The sequence below is a fragment of the Epinephelus fuscoguttatus genome, linkage group LG13 (assembly GCF_011397635.1).
Source record: "Epinephelus fuscoguttatus linkage group LG13, E.fuscoguttatus.final_Chr_v1".
In the NCBI taxonomy this organism is placed as follows: Eukaryota; Metazoa; Chordata; class Actinopteri; order Perciformes; family Serranidae; genus Epinephelus; species Epinephelus fuscoguttatus.
The window spans coordinates 40,370,616-40,387,837 of record NC_064764.1 but is presented as its reverse complement, the minus strand read 5'-3'; the positions used below and the strand labels follow the sequence as shown (position 1 = coordinate 40,387,837).

The window sequence follows — 17,222 nt, the reverse complement described above, 5'->3', positions numbered from 1 at the left end:
CAATGCGGCACTCAGTGCGCATGCGCCAGCTGAACAGGAAGTGTTAACATTTTTCTTTTACCAGCTGATATAGCCAAATTGTCAACAGTCAAACCTGCGATACCTGCGCCGCTGAAACGACACTAAACAAGGTGAATATTTTTATATTTTCCTCTCCGTGGAAACACGTTATTCAGATGTACAGGTTGTGTTTGTGTGTTTAATCGGGCGTCGAAATATAAATTCAGTTTTGTCTCGTCTGACCCGAGTGATCGGAGCGGTGTCCCGTTAGCACATAACGCCAGATAAGCAGGGCTGGTGATCTGATAACATTTACTGAGGGACTAACCTTAATGTTAACAGTGACACAAAGCAGGGACGTCACACACCTCACAGTGAGAGACGCTGAGGTCGCAGTAATGTCTCAAATGACTAATGTGCTGCAGTGATGGATGATCAGCACTGAGGTCTGTGAGGTGGGAGACAGCAGTTTGAGGCGCAGCATCCCTGTTAAAGCTCGAGTTTCACTGCATGATAATGGGACACAGCGAGCATCGGGTCATATTTTGAATCATGGGTCTGAATCTGTGAACACACAACAGACATGCAGGGCTGCTAAGTGTTAAGCAATGCAGCTGCAATGCAAACTTGTCTGTTGGTGTTCCTGCAAAGGAAATCTCCACCCTCCTCTGACTTCATGGAGGCGTTTGTTGCCTTGAGAAATACAAGTATTTGAGAAGCAAGGAAACAACACACACTCAGGGCTGATGAATGTAAAGTGGTGCAGCTGCAATGCAAACGTGTCTTTCTTTTCCTACAATTCATGTCAGATCTGCACCCCTTCTTTAAAACCATTATCTTTAGACTTTATGGATGCATCTGAAGATGTGTGTGTTCCTTTGAGAAAGAAAGATAAGTGTATATAAGGTGAAGCATGATGTAATCTTGCACCACAACAAAACCTTTCAGGTAAAACAAGGAGCGAAGAGAGGTCAAGACACCATCAGCGAGGCTCGACTTCACTCTGGAACGGAAGTGCAAGTGACTGACATCCCAGAAGCACCCGTCTCCAGCCCAGGGAGGAGGCCCAGCCCACCTGCCGTCTCCTACGAGGGCCAGTATGAGCTCCAGAGGGAGTGGAGGCCGCTCCAACGGCACACTACCGCAGACCAAGATCTGCCAGTTCAAGCTGGTGCTGCTGGGAGACATGGCTGTGGGCAAGTCCAGCCTGGTGCTGCGATTCGTCAAGGGACAGTTCGATGAGTTCCAGGAGACGACCATAGGAGGTGAGTGAGGAGGGTGAGAAGGTTGTATGTTGGGTTTAAATAATACTCAGGTGATTTTGAGGAGGTAACCTGTCATTTCTCTCCCTTCACATCCAGCTGCGTTCCTGGCTCAGTCGGTGTGTCTAGACGACACCACAGTGAAGTTTGAGATCTGGGACACTGCAGGACAGGAGCGATACCACAGCCTGGCTCCGATGTACTACCGTGGTGCTCAGGCGGCCATTGTTGTCTTTGACATCACCAAGCCGGTACAGTATAAACAGCTTCAATACTATTCTGGGTAACACCCTTTGCCTCTTGCCGAATTGTTCGTGAGGCATTCATGGTTTATTTTACACAACTAAAACAAATGCATGAAGAAATCCTACATCAGAATATCAGAGCAGTTTGTCCCCTAACTTATATGACTGAATAACTTCCCTGATGTGTTATTAAGGCTCAGCTTCCCCGACCTCTGTCGTCTCTCCCTTGTGTTTACATGTGTGTCGGCGGTGTATCTGACCTTGATCTTGTGTTTATGCAGGAGACCTTTGAGAGAGCCAAGGCCTGGGTGAAGGAGCTGCAGAGGCAGGCCAGTCCCAACATTGTTATTGCCCTGGCCGGGAACAAGGCTGACCTGGCAGAGAGGAGACTAGTAGAGTACGAGGTGAGACACTTGTTTTCATTGAGATTGCAGTGGAGCAGGTGGAGGTGTTTACATGTGAACAGTCGATCAAGACTACTGTAGGAGTGGAAATCAGGCTCAGGCGTGTGGCGGGAGAACAGGGCACAAGGATCTGTGCATTAAATTGTTGTGAAATGCATTTTAACCATACCTATTCAGCTGCACTGCACTGGTGAAGTCCCTCTGAGTCAGCGGCTACCTTACGATACGAAACATAAACCTTATTTGTTGCAGAGGCTGCACGTCACAGCTCAGAGATTTGTGTCGTGCTCTCCTGAGTGCCTGCTGTTTGTAGATAAGAGACATTCTAGTTCTTTTCCGCTTGAGGCTTTTTTAAGTGTTTGTTAAACTACTGCTGATGTTATGTTTGCTTGTGTGTGTTGTGTGGAAAAGGAGGCCCAGACGTATGCTGAAGACACTGGCCTGCTTTTTATGGAGACCTCTGCTAAGACAGCCATGAACGTCAATGAGCTCTTCCTGGCCATTGGTGAGTGTCGTTTCATTTAAGCAAATGATTAGACAGAAGAGAATGAGGCTAAAACTGTGGGCGTCATCAGGTATTCTATGCAGGAACTGTTTGTGAACAGCATCACAAGCAAAAGTGAAAGCCAACCTCAGATTCACTTTACTTTTGGAACGAGCTTCGTCCATTTGGCACTTCATCCATCCATCCATCCATTTTCAACTGCTTATCTGAAGCCGGGCTGCAGGGGCAGCAGGCTGAGCAAAGTACTCCAGACATCCCTCTCCCCAGCAACACTTTCCAGCTCCTCCTGGAGGATCCCGAGGCGTTCCCAGGCCAGATGAGATATATAATCTCTCCAGTGTGTCCTGGGTCTGCCCTGGGGCTTCCTACCAGGTGGATGTGCCCGGAACACCTTTACCACGAGGCACCCAGGAGGATCCTGATCAGATTCCCAAACCACCTAAACTGACCCCTTTCGGCGCAAAGGCTCTTCTCAGAGCTCCCTCTGGATGTCTGAGCTCCTCCCCCTATCTGTCTGAGTCCAGACACCCTATGAAGGAAACTAATTTCAGCTGCTTGTATCTGCGATCTCATTCTTCCACTACCCAGAGCTCGTGACCATAGGTGAGGTTTGGGACGCAGATGTACCAGTGAATCGAAAGCTTCACCTCCTTGCTCAGTTCTCTCTTCACCTAGACAGTCTGGCACTTTACCCACATCACTGCAGACGCCACGCCGAACCACTAGTGTTTCGCCTTGCTATATTTGCAAGTTTTGTAGCTTCCTCTCAGATCTGTGCTGCTTATGATCTAGCACCAGGGGCCATACATATAAACGATGCATATGCAGAGAAACCACATGTACGCCTTTTTCCACACATTAACTAGTATTTATACAGGACGAATGTGCAGCAAATATGTGCAGACCTCACGCAGACTTCAAACCAGGTGTACACACTGAGATGTGTTTTAGCTGAGATGACTGCAGGTAATATGAAGGTCAACATGAAATATAAGGCGAGAGATGTAACCTCATAATAGCACATTGTTTTCAGGTTGTTGGTCAGTTTCACTTATCATATTACTGTTTTTGCAGGCTGCACAGCGTTCTGTAAATTAACAATTAAAAGCATAACAATAAACTTCATTTTGAAATATTTAGGGCTTATCGATCTTTTTATATATGTTTGAGCCCTAATCTCAATGTTAACTATTGTTGAATTTGATGCTGGATTGTGAAGCACTTTGCAAAGTCAGTTTCAACATGAGTGCTATGAATGAATCACTGATCATCCTTCTGACGTTTAACAACAGTAATAATGGAGATTTTAACATTACAATGGACTGCAGAAATGTAATGAATTATTGGTACAAATGCTACAAATATCCACAGCCATGTGTAACATCAGCTGCTCCGACACCGCTTGAAAATCTCGCCAGTCAAATTGCACTTTCTTTGCTGTTGTTTTCATTCACAGGTATAATCAGTGGTACAGCAGGAACAAGTATCAATATGCAAATGGATATTTAAGGGCGTTTCCCATCAATTTCCGGTGATCTGTGGGGGTGGAAATGAGGCACATGCACAGCTGCAGTGATTGAGATTCAGAAAATAGAATCAGGCATACATGTTGCTTATAAATCTGATAAAAGAATGGGTACGCACATTTCTGTCTTTGAACGATGTACGCAAAGTTTTAGTCGTGTATCTACAAAGAGTTTTATGCATCTGGCTCCTGGTCGCAACCTTTTCATTAAGTCTCAATCTCACCTCCACACTGTGCCCCAGGAACATCCTGAACACAGCAGAATAAGAAAACCACCACACACTTCTCATGGTCTTTAGTTTTTTGTTTTTTTTTAGGAAAATCCTGCATAGTCCACCTTTAAGAGATTATATGTTTGGTCCAGGTTGTTTGTAAATTGGCTGCATGTCAAGGATTTGCTCAGAGACTTAATTAAATTTGGTGGGAAGTTAAGCCACAGGACAGGCAGGGTGGAGGACAGGCACAGCCAAAAAACATTCACAGGTGCTGGATCAAAAAAATCAAACTAAGGCAAGAGCCAGGCACAAGATCTGCACACTGTATTTAAAGCTCCCAGTAGCTTTATCATCCTGATTCTTGCTTAAATTAAGTCATAGGCTAATGAACAAGTTATTATTTTTTATGCAGTCCTAGAGTCTTTAAAAGGATAACCAGACATTGTGAGATATGAGGATTAAAAATAGTATTTCCTTCTGATAAAATGATGTATTATGATGAGAAAATGAGGCTCACACACTATGTGAATTAAGGTGCAAATCCAGATTAAAATGTGGATTTAGGGATTACTCAAAGTATTTTTTGACAGTGTGATACAGACGTTATTTTCTTTTGAGCTACTGGACTTATCTGTGTAAAATATTTTTGAAAGTCTGGTGCATGTATCCATAATTATCTGTTACTACTTTGGTTTAGATCTAAATTCAGATGTAGATACAGGAATTAAAACAAAAAAAATTTCTTACTTATGTCATAGGTGGGGGAGCTACTTCGGCTAGCGTTGCTTAATGGCGGCTGTACCTCAGTATTTTCTGACCCATGAGTAGTTTTCCTACTGTTTCTAGTAACTCTGTTTTCCATCGGGAGCACAAAAATGTGCCGTCTTAGTACTTTCTAGTTACAAAGTGTGAGTTCATTTTGATTATCTAAGGTTAACATATTTCACTTTGTCTTCTGTAGCAAAAAAGATGCCAAAAACAGACACCCAAAACCCTACACATGCAGCGCGACACCGGGGAGTCAACCTCCAGGACCCAGATGCCCACTCCACCCGAGCCTGCTGCGGTGGGAACTAAACCTCCGCAAGTCCCACCAGTATTCCACCATCCACACCACCACAGCCCTTCAACCATCCTGTCTCCTTCAACCAACTTACAGGGGTGGGCCTGATGCGGGGAGACCCAGTGTCCACTCACCCTCTTACCCTCCACTCATCCTCCTGTCAAAGCAGACAGAAATTCAGAGACAGAAATTCAAAGGAGAGAATAAGAGGAAAGGAAGAGCGAGCACAGATGGAGGAGACGTGTCACACCTGCGTCTCTTGACCAACAACTGAGATTCTGCGTTTGGAAAGAACGAGGGAGGTAAACTGAGATTGAGAGGAGGAAAATAAAGAATGTGGAAGACAGTGGCGAGCCTGTTGTAGTATTTAGCACTAATTGTGAACTTTCTTTTTCGTCTCATTCTGCCTTGCATTGTTTAGTCACAGCCCCGGTTGCGTAAAAATGCACAAAATGAGCAGCACATGCTGGCGAGTGGCCAAGAAAGGAAAGGAGAAAAAAGGGCAAAGACATAAAACAAAAAAAGCCAAAACGTAAAGTTGTGACCGCTTTCTTCTTCTCCGTTTGTCGGAGCTCGCGCCCGGCTTGCTTTGCCTCCTCCTAGACCAGAATCAAACAAATCCTGCTGTGAATATCGCCACATATTGTACCCCTGGAATGATCCCATGATTTGTAATCCCTCCATGTCCTGCCTGACCTTCCCTGGTGTCACTGGCACTGTCGAGGCGCACATTAGATAAGACCCATGGCACAGTTTGCTCAAGTCCATTTGTACGTATTTGTTGTCCGGTGTTCTGAGTGCTCCTTCCACTCACATCTCTCCTCTCCTTCTGTCAAGACTGTGTGAGGAAAAGATTTAAACTCTACATGATGGCTGATTTTACATTGTGTTTCTGATTGATACTTTTGGTCTGATGGACTTGATATTTTAATGAAAGATTGCTGAAGTGCCGTGTTCCTCACATTTTGGGTGTCAATGCCTTGCTCGAGTGCTATAAGGAAAAATGTGAAGCAACAGGTTGTCGCTGTGTACAGCAACGATGTAGGATTGATCTGGAGTGTATGTAGTGACATGACATTGAAGGGAAACAGGTGTTTGTAAACCTGTACCCTGTGTTCTCAAGTTTTTGTGTGTCAGTGACTAATGAAGACAACAATTTTGGAAGCTGGTCCAGTATTCAGAGAGGTAGCTGCAGCAAAACAGGCGATGTGCCGTCAATTTACATCCAATAAAAGTGCCTGTTTTTTGTCACTGACAGCTCAGATTATTAGGACTCATGTCAGACATTACGGGAAGGATCCCGACTGAGAAATGAAACCCTTTTCTTTACTTTTCGCTGGTACTTTTGTCATTGTGTCTAACCAAGTCTCGTTTAAGAAGTCTTGTCCTAAAATCTTGCGAAAGGTGACTTACTGCAGCGAAACAATTGTGGAAACATTAGTATGAGTTGGATGATTTCCTTGTGCTTAAGCACAGAAATCTCACGAGTGTTATCGAAAAGGTTTTCAACATCATGGCTAATTATTTTGCTAATTTCGACTCTATGGAAATGTCTGCAAAATTTGAAGTGAGACTTGGTTACACACAATAACAAACAGGCCAGGGGTCTCATTTATAAACATTACGTCCGCATAAAACGAGGCCTGAAAGAGGCGGACACCACTTCCCACGTAAAAGTTGTGATTTATAAAAACAGACTTGATGGGAGACACTTTGACCTATGCTTACGAACATTTTAGAGACAATTGGCGACAGAGATGGAGAGGTGGATTGTAGAAATTGTCGAATATTTTTTGGTGCACACCATTTTTGGCTTTTCTTTGTACATACATTTCTAGTAAGGATCCTACGCACTGTTTTATAAATGAGACCCCACATGAGTGAAAGTTAAAAAAACCTTTAATTCCTCTGTAGGATCGTTTTTATAACGTTATCGGACACTTCTATAAAGATAACGTGAGCCGTAGTCAAACCCACCAGTCTCCATTTAAATAAACAGTAATTTTAGCGTGCATAGAGGCAGCATGTTTTCACATCTAACTGGGTGAATTAAGGGTTTATTTCAACCACACCAGAGATGGTGATGGCTGGAACAGTGGAAAGACAAACCAAGACAGCTTTTGTTAATTGTCTTTTGTGTGTGTCGACTTTAAATGAAGTTTGTTTTATGATGATAAAATTACTGTCTATTTAAATGGAGTCTGGTTGGTTAGACTACGGTGATTTTAGAGCTGTTTCTGGTTAAACTTAAAGGGATTTTTCTCTGTAACAAATAGGTATATCTCTGTAGGGATCCTTTCCATAATGTTATAAAACACATATATTACAATCTGAGCCTGTCAGTGGCAAAACTTAACACTTTCACTGGACAGAAGTTGACAGTGCACAGTTGCCGATGTGGACGAGCCACATCGCTGCTTGTTACATCCGTGCAGCGCTCTCTCTCATTACTGGACCAGTTTCAAAAATTGTTGTCTCCATTTGTCACTTAGACACAAAACATGGGAAAATAGGGTCCAGGTTGAAATGACCAAAGTTTCCCTTTATCATTGCTATGTATGAGGAGAAAACTGAGTTCTAGCTGATGACATGTCTGTAGCAGAGAACGTGTCCCTCAAATACAACCCTTACAAATTCCCTGTGCGGAGTAAAAAAGCTTAAGCTAATTTTTCAATTATTGTAGGAGTGATGGGGCTCATGATCCATCTATGGCTCTGTCCAGATTAAATTACTGGTGTCAGATAAATGAAATATTGGAGACAGAGAGAAAGAAAGGAGGAAAGGAAACTATGAGAGTTGTAGTAAACCTGTACCATGTACCCTGTAGGAGAACATCTCCCCATCTTGTGTCCAATGTGTCCCTCATCTGTCCCGTGTCCTACGGCTAAGTTGTTGGTGAACATGAAACCATAGTGATTTTGAATGGTTTTGCTTTTTCATTTATCTCAATATGATGCTCTTAAAACAGAGTTGTGTGCTTGGTTGCTGTCTACGGCTTGGCTGAAGAAAAAAAAAAAAAAAATGAGGAAGTGAATTGATGAAAACACACACAAAAAAACAGAAGTGCCTATTCCCAGTTTTCTTTTTCTGTGAATCATATTTGAGGCTTTCTCTAAGTGTGTGCTTGCTTCGTAGGCAACGTGCAGGAAAACCCATTTCCCTGACATCGGCTTGTACTATACAATAACCTGGCACCCTGTCATTAGGCTATACTGTATTGGCTCTTTGTATGGATGTAAAGAGATCTTGTTGAATACACTGTATGTTATATATTATTGTCTTAATTTTAATGAAAGTGTATGTTGATTTTAGCAGAGCACACTTGTGAACCTGGAATGGATCGTTTAAGAAAAAAAGGACTCTAATCGATGTTAGAAATCTGTCTGATTTAAACACATACTGGTGTCCAGGAAAATCTTTTGCTGTGCTTTATTTTTAGAATCACAACCAGGCTTATTTAAAGGTGTTTTGATCACAATATGAACTAATTAAGGGTCTGAAAATAAGACTTGAATTTGAAGAACAACGCTGTTTTTAATTAGTTTTCAAATGAAAGCTGAAATGATTCGCTCTCTCCTCCAGGACACTAAGATCTCATTAACAGCATTCACTTACTCATCCTTCAGTGATCACAGGTAGGTTCAGTGTTCTGTGCAATTTAAACTTGATTTTTCATCAGCACCTTGAGTATGTAAAGTGTTCAATAAAGCTGTGAATGGCGCTTTGAGTGCAGAATGCTGATCGCTTTTCTTTCACTTGACTACTGTCTCTGATAACTAAAACAAAAGACAAAGTATTAAAGGTCCAGTGTGTAAGACTTAGTGGTATCTAGCAGTGAGGACTGCTGATTGCAACCAGCAGATATTCCATCAGTCCTCATTATTCAAGAGGTTTTAAATGGGAGCTGAATTATCCACAGAGGTCTATTTCTCTCCACAACAAGCAGATCAAGTGATTGAAACTGATGAAGAACACTGATTAAAGCAGTTTCACGTTACAAATCAGTGTTGCGCTGACACCGTTTGACATGTCGGAGACGCGCCATTAGCCTAGCACCTGCTATTTTTTCCTCTGATAACTTAACATCCAGTCATTCAGGAGGTTTTTACCTGCAGCTGAATTATCAGCAGAGGTCTCCTCCTCTTCAAAATAAACAAACCTGGTGATTTAAACCAGTAAAAACACTCTAGTTTACATGACATTAGGAAAAATAGATTTAATGTGTTAGTCCGACTAAAACCGGACTTTTAAAATACATGTTAACGTGTTCATCCAACTGAAATTGTACTAAATTGAATTTCTCAAAGTCACCCAGATAATGCGATTGGAAGTCAGATTAAGTCAATCAGAGCCAAACTGTCAGAGGCGCTCTGAGCATGCTCCACAGTTTCCGCCCTGGGTTTTGACCCGGAAGTCCAATAGCATTAAATGTGTAAGAGAAGAAGAAGCCGGTAACAACATGGAGAAATCTACATCCAGAGCTGTGACTTTCTGGACGGACCAAATGTACAGAGCTGTAAAGTTGTCCACCATGGTAGCAGTTAGCTGCTAGCTAACCGTAGCTAACTTGTTTGTCCATTGTTTAGTCTGTGACGTAATAGGTCAACAGGAAAAAGGTCCAATACTAACAAGATGAAAGGGGGCATATCTCCACCTATCGTAGAGGAGTCGCACATACTTGGCTCAATAAATGGATTCCCCTCCCGTGCTTGTATACTGGGACAAGGACAGTAGGCCAGTTAAATGTCCTCGTCCAGCTGAAACAGTAGCTCCACTTCACTGTGACTGGGAACCTACTAAATTACGCAGTTTCTTGTGAAAAAACTCTGTGGGTTTTTTTTGACACCCTTGTCATGGAAGGGCTGCTAACTGCGGTGGCCAGTGGGAATGGCTCTGAAGGACCTGCTCCCAATGAAGATATAAACGGCTTATTCAAAGGTAACAAAAATGCAATTCTTCTTTTCAGGTGATTAATATTAAAGAAAACATAATATATTATAAATAATAATATTTGGCAACATATTAGCATACAAAGTCAGAATGTGACATGTTAACAGTTGGATTTATTTACATAATAAACATGTGTCTGAAAAATCTACATAAGTCTGGAAATTTGAGTTTAGAAAAGTCTGGAACTTTGAAATGGAAAATGTGTAGAAACCCTGAAAATACATTAACAGCCACAATTCATTTGTTCCTTTTGCCAACTGGCTGCACAACTGTGTATGATGTGATTAATTCATTTAAAAACAAGTCTCCTCACGTTGCCGTTGTCTTGAAATTATGTCCAAAAAATTAACACAAAACCCAAAAATCTGTTTCCTAAAATCCCCTTGGTTCAATTAAAATATATAAAAATAATATTAAAACAAAGAGACAACATTTTTGTGGTTATAATCTATAACCTTTCTGTAGAAACTGAATCCAGAAACTAACCCTCTCTAGTCGTCTGCTGTCTGCTGCACCCCTGCTCTGTCATGTCAGCAGCAGACAGAAAATATTTAAACGAATACTAAGTTTTACAACTCAGTGAAACTAATGAAGTGTTCACTCTGTGACAGATGGTATGTAGTGAGTCCTCACCTTTGGCCTGATCTCACCCTGACCTCTAACCCTCACTCTCGTCATCCTCCACTGCCGTATAGATGACCTGGTTCCTGCGTTTGATTCTCGGAGTCGGGCCTCTGCTGCCAGGAGCCTCGGCCTCGTCACTGGTACGTTTTGGGACACGTACAGCTGAAGCATCTTCAACATCATCCTCACAGTGTTCTTCCCTTTCTGCTCCAGAGTTAGTGCGGACTGTTGCTGGCGTAGAGTGAGAGGGAGGCGGCAGGTTCATCAGTTTGGACAGTAGATTGGGGGAGGCGTCAGATTTGGGCGGAGGCAGAACCATGCGGCTGGGGGTGTGGACTTCACCTACAGGTACATCAGAGAGCTGAGCTCCCTTTACTGCTGCCTCTGAGTTAGACCTGTCCTCAGCCTCCTCGTTTCCCTCCTCTTCCTCCCACTCATCCTCTATTGTGATCTCATCAGGGTTAAATGAATTGGACAATCCTGAGGTGTCGGTCGGGTACTCGCTGGGCTCATCTGCACTTCCCACACTATTTCCATCTTCATCATCCTCCTCTCCTCCAGTACTGCCCTGAATTCTCCCCAGATCACCGCCTCCCTGCCCGGCGTAGGCGTAGAGGTCTGTGAGACCTAACGTGGCACAGAGCTCAGTGGTCTGAGGGTTGGTGCTGCAGCTGGGAGCGGCGTGGGGCTGAGGCCTGTTGGGGTCATACGGTGTCACAGTCTGGCTGAAGTTGTCTGGAATGGCGAGGTCACCGTTGAGATCCTCCACTACCTGCATCATGGCCACCTCTGAGGGTCTGAAGTCCCACCTGATGGGTACAGACAATCCATATATAATAAACAGCATGAATCAAAAGTACAAGCCCATCAGCTGTGTCACTGAGCATCTTACACCTGCTGCAGAGGGGCACACAACACAGCACAACTGTTGTTACTAGTTTCAGACTGACGCAGTTGTCATTTTTAAGACCAGCGCCCATGGTGTGTATGTAGCAACTGTACTTAGTCCATCTGTGCACCCATGGGCATGTAGGTCTTAAAATAAGTAAAATATTAATGACAATCTCATAACTGTATTGAGATAAAATGATTATAAGCACATCATAAAATACGTATCAAAAAAACGGTGCACATGAAAAAACCAATGCCTGTGTACTTACTCCATGCCAAGCAAGTTTAATAGACAACATTTCGAAGCAGCATAACTTCAGTGATTAATTCAGCAGCTAAAAGTTTAGGTCTGTTTCCTCTGTCAAGTTTAAACTCCAGCTTTTAGTTTTGCTGCTTAAATGTCCCCAGTTTTACTGCTGTTACTGCATTACTCTCAGCAGACAACTGCTCGCTTCTCCACTTTGCCAAACCCACCATGTAAACAGCAGTGTGGCAGGTGCAGGCACCAGTGGCTTTTAAAGGGAATGGTAGGCAACACTCTGATTGGCTGAATAAATCTCACACCCAAAACACACCTACGATTAATTAAGGGACTGGATACAACCCCTTTGCCCCTTGTGCCTTACTTTGCAAAAGCAGAGTTGGACACACCCCACATGCACTTGTGCCATGCATATATAAAACTACGCTGAAGCTGCAAAAGTATGAGAGGGAATTTTCAGCAACTGGCTGATTAACTATTACACCAGCTACATTATTTTAAGCATCAGTCCTGAAAAATTTCCATTAAGAGCTTGTCTTGTCTTACAATAAAGTAAACTGAATATGAAAAAGAAAGGCTTTGTGTTAACATGTACGGGGCTGATTGTGCTGCAACTGTAAGATGAGCACATAACAGAAAAAAATAGATTTAAAACACACACGGGAAACTCACTAGGTTTTTCCTTCATTCTGTGCCCATTCTCTAAAATTGAGGTTTTAGCGGGTCCGTTTACCCAGCACATGTATACCTTTCTTCTCCCGCAGGGGCAGGTTGTTAAGTTTGAGCCTTGGGGTGGAGAACTGATCAGTTTGTGGTCAGACTGATCAAAGCTAATCAGATCAGATTGATGGATAAGAGAAGCAGTTGCTACAGAGGAATGCAAAGGAGTGCAGCTGGTTTTCTCTTCAGTCGGGTGTAAAAGACAAAGACAATACTAAAATGCAAGCGCTCAAAAAAACAAACAAACAAACAAAAAACAGTGTTCTATGTCTATAACTTAACAAATGGTTAAGTTTCAATTTCAATGTGCCTGACACTGTGGCAGGGCTGCCACAAACAAATTAATGTGTGGGGAACCTGTAATTATATGTCTTAATATCTGTGTACCGTTCATGCAGGCCATTATTCTCTGGGGGGTTCCAGGGGTTAGGAGTGGTCCTCTGCAGACTGTTGGTGGCCTTCAGAATAGCAAGCCACTCTGGATCATACTCAAGACCCTCAGATGAACCCGGTCTGTCTGGCACATCCACAATCTGCAACACAAGCGTATATGTCATCACCTAGCACGATCACTACACCTTCAACTAGACTGTGACCTCAACACAACAATCTCTCACCTGTAAGAATTCCCTGTAGGGCAGACATTTATCCAGCGACAGGAATTTGGTCAGACGTGGGGCAGCGTTACCTTTGGGCTACAGACAAGAGCATTCACTGAGTTGGTGTAACATACTGGTACATTAGACTGGTGCCCAGAATTATTAAAATCAACACCTAAGACATATCAGCTGCTGATACTGACAGGAGCAACAATTCAGCTCGCTGCACACAAACTGTGATTCTCACCGGATGCTGCATAACAGCAGCAAATTTGACATGCAGATGAGCAGAGAACCAGTAGCTGGGCTGGAGGTAAGCTAGGAGCTCCTCTGCAGCAGGACTGCCCAGAGTGTTGGACTCCACCTCCTGACGCAGAAACTTCTTCTTTCGCAACAACTCGCCCGTACTGCCATAGTGGTAGATTCCACGAGGCCAGTCGTGGCTCATAAAAATGTCGATAGGCATCTGGATCTTAGTGGAGATAAGCGTTTATGAATTATTATTAGTAAATATTGTTGAGATAATTTTTTTTTAAATGTGTGCAAGAGAACAAGCTGAATCTACGATATTTACCTGTTTCAATTTGAAAACCTCAATATTTCGGATGTGGTAAACACTTCGAAGTGTATCAGGATTGTATGGAGGGAATTCATGGTGACCTTAAAGAGCACACATTTCTTGTAAACATACTGCATGCATAGTGTTTATAACTTCAACCATTAGACAGTAAATAAAAACGTACCCCTTCTGTAGTCGCGGGACTTGAAGATTCCAGACAAGCCGCCAATTCTGATCCCTTTGTAGCGGACAACACCAGCATAACCTATGGAAATACGGTTAAATCAGGACTGGGGATTAACAGATAGAAGAGACAATAATAATAGCAGCTCACGTCAGGTGGTCCCTACCCAGGTAATAGATGTTGGGCGCCACCCAGCCGCCATATGGCAGCTCCTGCAGGTGGTTGGAAGCCTCATGGTTCCCTCCGATGAAGATGGTCAGGACCGGAGCCTTCTTCTCTCCAGAATAGTATCTGCAACAAAGACAGTAAAGTTTTAACCTCCCTCACTGACATCTTGCACTTTTAAAACACTGAAACTAAACAGAGAACTGACTTGTAAAAGGTCTGCATCGTCCTGTACTTGGCAGGTACTGCCATGCACTTCATGTCTCCCTCATTTCGCACTGCTTGGAAGTCTCCGCAGCAGAGCAGCAGGTCCACTTTCACCCCTTCCTTCTTCTCCAAATAGCCGATTGTCTCGTAGATCTTGTCTAGCTCGCCATGGCAACAGCCCTCCACTGCAATCTTCATTCTGCACAAATAGGTGAGCTGCTGATCCCCAGATAAAAGTCACAGTAAGGGTTGGTTTGTATTCTGTGCCCACTGAGGGGCGGTCAGCCTCCACACTCAGGGACGCTGAGGACGGCTCCTTTGTAAATAATCGGTTGGTGATCTGTGGGGAAACAAACAACACAACGTTCAAAACACTGGTGGTGCTATTCCTTTCACTGAAAAGGATCAGCCATGACAGGAGAGTAACAACATGGTTTTAAATAAGGCTGCAAAATTAATCCAAATATTATTGATATTGTGATGCTACAAAGCTGCCCTGGCCTAAAAATCATATTCCAGATGTAAGGGAACATGCTTTTTTGGTACAGACTGAAAATGAAATGCAAAGATGACCATTCCCACTAAAATCCTGACACATATTGCAGTTGCAGTATCTGTCAAAGTAATTAGGGCCGCAGCAGTGCATCCTGATTTTGAGGTAAAATGTGGTATAAAAATTGACATTTATCCTACAGTGTACATTTGCTTGTCTTTGGTATTGAGGAAAAAAAGCAAAAAGACGGAGAATCTTACCTTAATTTTAATTATTTTCAGAAGGGAGACTTTTTACATACAGATATATTTGCATTTTTTTTCTCCATATCACGCAGCCCAAGTTTTAGGTCAGTGGGTCTGACATTAAATTAAAGCTGCAACTATACGTCTAATAATCAACAATAAATTAACTGACAACTGTTTTTTCTGGAATAATTTGTCATTTTTTAGGCAAAATATAGAAACATTTTCTGCTTTCATGCTTCATAATTGTGAAAATTTTATGCTTGTCTTTGTCATACGTGATAACAAAGTGAATAGCTTTGGGTTTTTGGATGGTTGATTAGATAATAGGCTACCTATCATTTGCAAACATCACCTCAGGTGTTTTTCCTACATTTTATTGTTACAACAATTAAGAAAATAATCAGCTGATTAATTGATATTGGGTTCAAGCCAGTGGAGTAAGGTGGTTACCAGGGGCCCCAGTGCATGCTAGTTACGAGTTACAAGGCACAAACACACACACCATTTGCAACTGTTTATAAAAATGCCTCCTATTCATTCCTTGCTTGTTCTTTCTTACTTCCGCTTCTGTTTAAAAGGCATGACTGCTTACTGGACCTGCAGATGTGCTCAACTTGTCAGTCTTGACAGATTTTGTGCATAAACTAGCTCCTTCATCGTATCGTCTTGTCACATGATCAAATAGAGACTTCAACATTAACATATAGGCTACACAACAATCATCACTGCAGATCTGTACATGACAAAATATCAAAGAAAATAATAAATGATTCATTATTTATTATTCGTTCATTTAATTTAATAAATATATAGTTAATTCATATGTTTTTATAGTTTATGTAGAATAAGCACTTGATTTTGTTATAGCTTACTACTCACTATTTCACCCCAAAAAGAAACGAAAATCATAATGGTGATGGGTTTGCATTTTCCAGGGCAAATAGCCTGTAGTAAATGGCACCATTTTTAATTTAATCTGAGTTTCTTTTTTTATATAAACACAGTGTAGTTCTGAGGTGGTAATCTAAATCATTTACAAAGGCCAACCCTTCCCACAGGCTCCAGTGCAACTGCACTGTTTGTTTTTACGCCCCTGGTTCAAGCCTATCAACAGTATTGTCGGTCAATGTACAGAGAGTTGACTTCATTTTTTTATTTTGGTTAAACTTGCTGTAAATTCAAATAATAGGGGGCTTGAGTTGGACTTTCCAATACAGTGGCAGGCATCATCTTTAAGTCAGAGTAAGCACAGAACAGTCAGTGTTAAGTTTCATATTTAAATAAAGGGTGTACTGAGAGGCAATGAAATGAAATCCATGGGAACAGAAGCTGTTAGAGTGGCAGGACTGTCTGTGTCCACTTTCATCACTGCACCTGGCGTTAGGGTACAGTTACTTTGGGCTTGTGGAGCTCTTTAAAACGTGTATATTGTATCACCTTTATCTGACACATGAGGCTGTTTGTACTTGGCATTCAGCCTAATCAGCGAGTCCACAAGGCCTTTGCAGTAATTAGTCTGTCCAGTGTAGTCACTTACAACACACCGTTAGTTAGCAACTTCACTGCTAAAACTAACCACATAACAAAACATGCATTAGCTAGCTAAGCTACGAAGGTTATAAATGCCCCTCAACGTTACATGGTGTTAAAACGACCACCAACGGTCGTGAACCATGTTTCTCACGTTAACACACAAACAAAACTAAACAAGGACACAAACTGAGCACTTACGGTGATTAATGAAAAACTGAAGAGTGTCTGTCGGGTTGTGTGCTCCGTAAAGTTAGAAACTTCTCCTGAAAATCATGTTTATGTCTCGAGTATGAAGAGACACCATAGAATGAATTTTCCCACCTCGCAGCTATCACTAAAGCGCATGCGCGAAACGTCATCAGTGCTTTGATCAACGGAAGCAGATTCAACACAAAAAATGTTGAACGCAGTTATTTATATTTACGTATTTATTTGCGAGTATATAGTATTGATTGCTAAATGTGAAAAAATCTGTATATAATCTTAATTTTATTTATTTATTAGATAGTTAGTATGGGTGAAGTTATTGTGTTGAATCTACCACACCGACACACCACCTACGTCACAT

The 17,222-nt window shown here is 42.3% G+C and overlaps 2 protein-coding genes across 2 annotated transcripts; one reads left to right on the top strand and one right to left on the bottom strand.

Annotated features, from left to right (window-relative positions):
* Positions 1-15: 15 nt before the first annotated feature.
* rab5b (RAB5B, member RAS oncogene family) lies at positions 16-5,599 on the top strand. The gene is made up of 6 exons (XM_049593977.1): positions 16-131; positions 949-1,265; positions 1,362-1,513; positions 1,789-1,911; positions 2,323-2,416; positions 5,118-5,599. Exons 2-6 carry the CDS (start codon positions 1,100-1,102, stop codon positions 5,231-5,233), a joined length of 651 nt encoding a protein of 216 aa, XP_049449934.1. The 5' UTR covers positions 16-131; positions 949-1,099; the 3' UTR covers positions 5,234-5,599.
* A 4,663-nt stretch (positions 5,600-10,262) lies between these two features.
* On the bottom strand, positions 10,263-16,987 carry dbr1 (debranching RNA lariats 1). Its single transcript, XM_049593968.1, has 9 exons — positions 16,853-16,987; positions 14,382-14,720; positions 14,175-14,299; positions 14,009-14,089; positions 13,840-13,925; positions 13,513-13,737; positions 13,284-13,361; positions 13,054-13,199; positions 10,263-11,602 (listed from the first exon to the last, which is right to left on the bottom strand). The coding sequence occupies exons 2-9, from the start codon at positions 14,576-14,578 to the stop codon at positions 10,828-10,830; spliced, it is 1,713 nt and encodes a 570-aa protein (XP_049449925.1). The 5' UTR covers positions 14,579-14,720; positions 16,853-16,987; the 3' UTR covers positions 10,263-10,827.
* Positions 16,988-17,222: the final 235 nt, after the last annotated feature.